At 52.0% G+C, this 8,103-nt stretch overlaps 1 protein-coding gene across 1 annotated transcript; it reads left to right on the top strand.

Moving 5' to 3' along the window:
* Nucleotides 1-1,226: 1,226 nt before the first annotated feature.
* On the top strand, nucleotides 1,227-6,358 carry VFPPC_08073 (STE/STE11/BCK1 protein kinase; the record flags this gene model as incomplete). Its single annotated transcript, XM_018286839.1, has 3 exons — nucleotides 1,227-2,267; nucleotides 2,346-6,169; nucleotides 6,229-6,358. The coding sequence occupies 3 exons, from the start codon at nucleotides 1,227-1,229 to the stop codon at nucleotides 6,356-6,358; spliced, it is 4,995 nt and encodes a 1,664-aa protein (XP_018143619.1).
* Nucleotides 6,359-8,103: the final 1,745 nt, after the last annotated feature.

Genomic DNA, 8,103 nt, shown 5'->3' with positions numbered 1-8,103 from the left:
GAAACGTCGCAAGCTGGAGCAGCCATTGTTGATGACCTAAGCAGTTTGGCTGCAGTTTCGGTGTCTGGCCTTGGCTGGCCTGTGCAAGTTGCCAATAGTTATCGCCATCCTCAACTTCTGGAGGTATCCTGTCTGCAAGAGCCAGCATGTGTCTGATTCGCATTATTTCGATCAACTTGAAACGCGAGTGCCATAAGAATAGCCTACTCTATTTACACCAGACCACATGCATACTGTCCTCGACGCATCTGGCATGGCAACAACTGCCAACAGGCTGCACGAACCAACATGGTGGCCCCAGTGCCAGCGAGGCGCCAAGAGACAAGGAGCTAGAGTCCGGTATGGTCTGGTCTGGCTGGTGCGAGAAGAAAACGGGGACTGCCTTGCCATCAAACGCCAACTTGTTGTCGGGCGGCGCAACTCTGCGACAAGGGTCCTCAATGCGAGCACTGTCTGGTTCACTCACATCAGGCGATTGACCGATGGACTGATTGCCTAGCACTCGTTTCGATTCGAATGGGGTTGACCCCATCGTTCCCCTCAAGGGTTGTTGTTGCTACGGTATTTCCTCTGTACTCTAGCTGAAGCTACTTGACGATCAAAAATAAAGCTGTTGGTCAATCTATCTGGGCAAATCCACAGTTTTAAGCTCCAGGTGAGAGGCCCATCTTGTACTACTTTGACCAGACTCGACTCGACCTCTCTGTTTGATCCTTGCAAGACACGTCAAGTCCCACTCCTCTTCAAACTTCAAAAACTCCAAAAACCACATGCCGGACGGCTGTTACCCCCGTCGCCGGCTCTGCCAAATTCACCCTCTTCATCGGCAGTCCTCAAGACCTGCGGATTTAGTGTATTCGCCTTTGGTCGTCTCGATCCCATTGTCGTCGACTCGGCCGTAACTACCACCGTCGCAACCAGCAGCGCGAGCCAAGATCTTGGTCAAACAGCCCGGCAAATGAGGTCCCGCTGAGTACGACGAAGCTTGCCGCAGCATCCTGGTCTTGGTCTGCCTGCTCGTCACCGCCCGAAGCTTACGTCCTCGCATGTCTTGATCTTTACATTGAAATATTCTTCTTCGTTTTCTGCTTCAGCTGTTATCTGAATTCTTTTAATTCTTTTTTTGTCCCCTCGCCGCCAGCGACCCCAAACATCGACAAGAAGCGTCGCAACGGCCGCTTTCTGCCTGGAGCGGGTTGCTGCCCGCCCGCCAGCTTTTGTCCATCATGTACCAAAGCGGCCAAAGACATGTCTCGGGCAATGATCCCACACGGTCTTTTCAAGTTCCTCCTCCTCCGCCAATGTCGCCTCCTATGGCTGGCGCTACGTCCATGAACACCATGATGAACATACCGCCGCCGCCGCCGAGATATCCTGGTGCACCGCCTGGAGCTGTCAATGGGATGATGATTCCCCCTCCGCCAGGACCGCCGCCGAACGCCAATCTTGGACTGCAGCCATCATGGCATGGGAACTACGGCAAGCTATACGATGGGAGAACCGCCGTCGGCATTCCACCGCCTCCTCCCGCCGGACACCAGCATCTACCATATAATCCCAAGTTTCATTCCCAAATGGCCACGGGTCAGACGATTGCCATGCCTCCGCCACCTCGACCGAGCGATGCCATGGCCATGGGTGCGACGTATATACCCTCGAGAGGAACATATGGTGAAGGCGTTGGAATCCCAGGTTTCGACCCCAACGAGTCGGCGAGCACGCCAGGTTCATATATCCAGACTCCGTTGAGCAGCACCGACACCAACACTACAACTCCGATGGACGACCCCAACCTAAGAGACCGGTTTTATTCCTCGAGAGGTCTTTCCAACGCCTCTTCCGCCACGGCTGGTAGTACGATCCCACCCGAGTTGGCGGCGCAGTGGCCCCTTGATACAGTGCTGATATGGCTGGCGCAAAATCAGTTCTCCAAGGACTGGCAAGAAACGTTCAGGGGCCTGAATCTGTACGGTGCGCAGTTTCTGGATCTGGGCAGTCTGCATGGGGGTCGTGGAAATTTCGGCATGATGCATCAAAAGGTCTATCCGCGTTTGCACCAGGAATGCACCAACAGCGGTACCGGCTGGGACCAGAGTCGTGAGCGAGACGAAGGAAAGCGAATGCGCCGGCTCATCCGCAGTATCGTCACAGGGAAGCCAGTCGATCCTTCGAAGATGGTGAGCAGCCACAACCGAGCGAACTCGGTTACCGCTTCCCACGGACACGGCGCCAATGCACCTGGCCTGGAGCCAGTAGATTCACCAAATGTAGGAGTCCCTTCGAATTTTGCAAACTTGCAAGTCTAGTCATCTATGCATTATGAAGAAGCTAATGTCCGTTCGCAGACCCCATTGACCTCTGCCGGGAGCGGCAGTTTCGCTGCCAGAAGATTTTCCCAAACCCGTTCTACTACAATGCCAACACTTGGCAGCGCCACCATGAACTCGGATTCGAATCATCGCACAGTCCTCAAATATATTGACTCTGAAGGGAGCCGCAAGTTGAGTCCCATAACAAACGAACACGCTGAAAGTGAGACGTTTGGTGGCACTCTGGGACGAAAAGACAGCCCAGGAGGCAGCCCAGCTCCCCAACAGGTTCTCTTTCCGTCAGCGACAACGCCTGCGCTTTCTGCTTCGCCGGCTTCTGCAAAATTCGGCCATCGCTCTCGTAATAGTACGGACTCTGTGACTTCCAATGCTGCCATCTATGGTTCTGGCGTTCCCGCTGATGCGGCTGCGATTCTCGGCCGAGGTCTCAACCTAGCAGAAGCCATGTCAACATCACGAAGCCAAGATCGGCCTCAATACTCACCCCTCAACTCTGGTGATAGATCAGCCGGAGGCGAAACCCCGGCATCAGCGAGGGACTCGAAGAGTTTCTTGAGCTTTCTGTCCCGGAAAAAGAAACAGAGGGAAGATGGTTCATTTCCTTCGCCTGATGAGTTTGACTCGCCTGAGTCACCTATGGCTGTTCCCAAATCCCTTGCTGGTGTGTATTCTTCGATGAATGGGAGTGACTCTCACTTGGATCGTCTTGGGTCCAGCCTCGTGGCTCACGAGAATGACCAATTAGCGATGCTTCAAAGACTGAAACGAACCGGCGGCGTCAGAACATTCGTGCTGGCTACGACGGACTACTGGAACTACCGCATGTGTGATATTACAGAAGCAGAATCAGCCGCGGAGATCCGCCAGGTCATTTGTGAGAGCCTCGGTCTGACAGGGTTCGAGCAGTACTCCATCTTCGCGACGGAACTTGGCAAATTCGACCACAACGAACCTCTGGACGACCAACAGCTCCTAACCGACAAGCGTGTCAAAGGCGACTCGACTGGATCTCTCAAGTTTTTTATCTCCCCTGCAAAGATAAACTCTGCCACTACTCCCAGTTCTGTGCCTGCGTCTCTATTTCCGGGTTACATTCCTCCTGGTATGGATGAAGAGTCGTACAATCGTAGCAGACAGCGATCTAGTTCATCACCACCCACTTCCAGAGCGAACACGATTGGAGACAGGATCGACGAAAAGACGTTGGCTCAAGAAGCCAGCGACTACAGGGCAGAAATTGAGAGAAAACAGCGAGCATATCTTGCCAAGAGGAAGGAGGCAAACAAGAAGGAAAGCCCGACAGCCCCGGAATATGTGTCGTCTGGAAGCATCATGGGACGCAATGTGGATTTCGATCAGCCTCGACCCTCGCCGTTCGAGGACAAGAAGCCAGATCAACTATTCCCCCAGAGACGACCTCCTGCGCCGCCTAGTGATCCTTCTGCCACTTTGATCAAGGCCAATTCACTAAGCAGGAAACCAGGTCACGGCTTGAGGAACTCTAGTGGTAGCATGGATGGATTTCCCACGCCGAGACACCCACCTTCTATGACCAGCGGCGAAGGTGAGGGTACAGATGGTCACCGAAAGGCAAAATACGCGGCACAACATGCTCCTGTCAGCGGTGGCATCGGGGCCGCTCTTGTTGGCATGGGTAGAAACCTGGGTGCCATCGGACAATCTACTGCGAACGGTCCAAAGGTCACCTCTCCCCGCATTGTATCGCCACCGTCCTCTGGCAGTGGCAACGCTCAACAGCAGTCAGGTAAGACGGCATTGTCCAGTGTGAACTATGGTCAGATTAGCAACCGCGGGAGGAGCAGTCCAAAGCCAGCGAATGGATCCCCTGGGTCGGTGACATGGAGTCCAGGTAATCTTCCATTCGTTGTGCCGGACTACTCGCCTGGCGGTACCCCCGTGCTATCTCTGCCAAAGGGTGCGTCTGGTCCCAATGCTAAGAACATTGAAACAGTTCCGAGACCTGCGTCGCCTGGCGACATCAGCCCCAGCTCTACCCACTCTAGGAGTAAGGGCTCTGGCGACTTTTCCTCGTCGAAGCGAAAGTCACACGGGCCCGATTTGGACTTCAAAGAGTCGGACGTCAAGTTCTCGAAGTCGTCGACCACCCAGCCATCTCTTCGAGCGAACAGGGCTGGCCCCGGCGACGATAGCGGCGACGATTCTAGTGACGACGGCCTATTCGCCATTCCCTTAGCTGGTAGAAAGAAGGGTAAGGCCACTGCCGGCAGCGGTACAAATGCTTCGTCAACTGCTCGCTCGAGCACGGAGACACGGCCAATCTTGCATGTAAACACTTCGCGCAAAGAAAAGGGGCGATCCGTCACTTTCTTAAAATCACCCGATAGTTTCGACAGTAGCAACGATGGCGGTGCTAGAACGTCTAGCTCGAGAAGAACCCCCGGCACGCCTCAAACGGATGCGTGGGATTCTGACAAGGAGAGTCAAATTAATCGCCGAAAATCATTCATTGAAAAAGATGTATGGGCAAATCGTCCCCCTACTGATGACTTGCTCAACAACTTGGACGACTTCTTCCCGAACCTCGATCTCGATCAGCCTGTACTTGAGGACAGCGCAGGCGGAGAAATTCCCCCATTGCCTACGGCGGATTACGACGATCGCAGAAACAGGTCCAACTCAGCTGGATTTGGATCTGGAGCCATGCCTGGACCTTCGACAACAGGACCCCTTCCCGCGGCAGTGCCACCGTCACGCCAACCGTCTCTGTACAACAATGATGGAGACACATTGGGCTCCGATGAGTCGACGTTGAAAGCGACAGAACGACCTACGTCCAGCCATGCGGTTGCTCAGCGTAGCATTCGCAGATCTGGCGGGTTGGGTCGGATGAAGTCCATTCGTGAAGTTGCTAGTCAAGCCAACAAGAGGTACACAACCATCTCACAGCCGATGGGCAGCAAGTCACAAACAAACTTGATGCGACGCAAGAGCACCAAGATGTTCAATGCGAATATTGTGCAGATTCGCCCCGACCAGAGAGGAAGTATGGTTGTGCCAGATATTCCTCAGGATACGCTCCCTAAGCGACAGACAACATTCAGATGGTTCAAGGGTCAACTCATCGGCAAGGGTACCTATGGCCGTGTCTACCTCGGTATGAATGCCACTACAGGTGAATTCTTGGCTGTCAAAGAGGTCGAAGTGAATCCCAAAGCTGCGGGAGGAGACAAGGCCAAAATGCGAGAAATGGTGGCTGCACTTGATCAGGAAATCGATACAATGCAACATTTGGATCATGTCAATATTGTGCAGTACCTAGGCTGCGAGCGAAAGGAGACGAGCATCAGCATCTTCCTCGAGTATATTTCTGGTGGCAGCATTGGATCTTGTTTGAGGAAGCATGGTAAATTCGAAGAGTCCGTAGTCTCTTCGCTGACTCGCCAGACGCTATCAGGGCTGGCGTATTTGCATCGCGAGGGTATTCTGCACAGAGATTTGAAGGCAGACAATATCCTACTCGATTTGGACGGCACTTGCAAGATTAGTGACTTTGGAATTTCGAAAAAGACGGACAACATTTACGGCAACGACAAGACCAATTCGATGCAAGGATCAGTGTTTTGGATGGCACCAGAAGTAATCCGATCTCAGGGCGAAGGCTACAGCGCCAAAGTGGACATTTGGAGTCTTGGGTGCGTGGTACTGGAAATGTTTGCCGGACGAAGGCCGTGGAGCAAGGAAGAAGCGGTTGGGGCCATCTACAAAATCGCAAACGGGGAAACTCCGCCAATTCCAGAAGACATTCAGGAAACCATTGGGCCACTTGCCGTGGCGTTTATGATGGACTGCTTCCAAGTGTAAGTGTCGTGAGAGTGGTGGTCTTTTTCTCTGGTCTTAGTTACTAATTGTTTTATAGGAATCCGTTTGATCGTCCAACTGCTGACGTCCTTCTCTCACAACATCCGTTCTGCGACCTGGACCCCAACTACAACTTTTACGATACCGAGTTGTACACTAAGATTAAGGATGCATACAAGATTTCATAGTGTCTGTGTGTCACTAGTTTTTGATGGTTTGATTTTTTTAGTACCCGAAGCGTCTGTGGTCTTAGATGGGTATTGAAGAAGTTCTGGCGGGCTGTTTTTGTCTCAATGGGATTGAATGCAAGACCAGCATGGGAAAGCGTGTGAAAAAGCGTTGAATGATGTACCGGCGTTGACAATGGTGTTGGGTTACAAAGGGATACGACGATATGACATACCAAAATAATATCCATAATGATTGTATCCTTACATATCATACTGATTTACAGTTTGCAAGTTTGCGTAGTGTGACGGCAGGATTCGCACATCGGTGACAGCCGCTTGGGAGTTGGCTTACAGTGGTAGTCGCAGCACAAGTTCGGAATGTGTCTCCAACTCAAATAGTGACAGGACCGAAACACGGTCGAAACACGGCGCTTGATGTATGTTCTAAACGTGTTGTCTCTGGTGGCGCCATCGAGGTTTAATTATTGGATCTTCAAGAATCGTACAGAAGGTATAGAAGTTAGATTGAAGCCTTGATTCGCTGATACACGGCAGGTTTTGTGTCCGTTAGCTTGGTACGCAAAACGACGACCAGACAGATGAACCACAAGACAATCTACCCCGAGCAAAAGATGCGGACGATAGTTCACAAGGTGGTGTGTTGCTCAGATCGGCAATAGTAAATTCCAGTCTCATGACTCCAAGCGACTGGTGCGCAGACAAGTCTGGACCCTTTTTCTGACCGGGCGCTAGAGACTGTGGCGTCGGTAAAGGGTTCAAGTTCTGCGAGCTAGGGCTGCTGGCTTCCCTGCATGCCAGCCAAGCCTGTCTGTGCTCAAGGCGAGATTGGACGTGGTGTTTGTTTGATCATCAATCGACCTGTGGTATGGTATGGTTGAAATATGACACTCTGTGTTGAAACTCGTCGCATGATGGAGCTTCAGGTGGTACGATATAGATCAGGGGTCCGGTCCGTCTTGTGGTCGGAAGTTTATGCTGACGGGGGGTTCTAAAGTGTTTTGGTGTCACTGAGATGTGGGGGAGGCGTTTACTTTTTGATGCAAGATGGAGTCGAGTTCGAGTTTGCTCCGCAGAGCATCGAATGGCGGGGCTATTGTGCAACGCCAAGGTACGGGCCTTTCTGTTCCTGGGTCTGAATCATGAATGCACTTGGCTGCGGAAACGACAGCATTATTAAGTATAGGTATTAATACAGTGGGGGGTCAGAAGTATTTGAACAGGGAAAGGTATCGCATATCGTGTTATGTGCTAAGGCATATTAAGCTGCATTAGTGTATACTTAGATATGTTCAAATACCTTTAACCACAGACTGTAGACGAGTGTATACTTGGATATGTTTAAATACATTGGACCACAGACTGTAAGCTTGTCCTCCCAGCTTAAAAGTGCGGCAACATTACATGACAAATTTGAAGAGCGGCCTTGCGAGCGCCGATGTCCGTGATAAGCTACCTCTTGGAAGTATTCTCACAAGATTGAGAAAACTTGACATACTTTCTGAAGGATGCTGCAATGAGGCAGTCACTAATGTCCACTTCAGGCGTGGAAGGTGCGGTGTGTTTTCACCTGCGCCCTAGCGTGACGCCAAGACCCTCCAACTGCATTCTGGGCCTAGTGCAATAAGCAAGCAGATTGATGCTGCTTCTCCAATGGGACATGGACTGAGATGTTGCGGTGGATGGCTTCCGGATGGCAACTGCAGAGAAACACCTGGTTGGCCACCAAGGTGCCTTGCTCTAGC

The sequence above is a fragment of the Pochonia chlamydosporia genome, chromosome 4 (genome assembly GCF_001653235.2).
Source record: "Pochonia chlamydosporia 170 chromosome 4, whole genome shotgun sequence".
In the NCBI taxonomy this organism is placed as follows: Eukaryota; Fungi; Ascomycota; class Sordariomycetes; order Hypocreales; family Clavicipitaceae; genus Pochonia; species Pochonia chlamydosporia.
The sequence above is the reverse complement of the archived record's forward strand: the minus strand, read 5'-3'. Positions and strand labels throughout refer to the sequence as shown.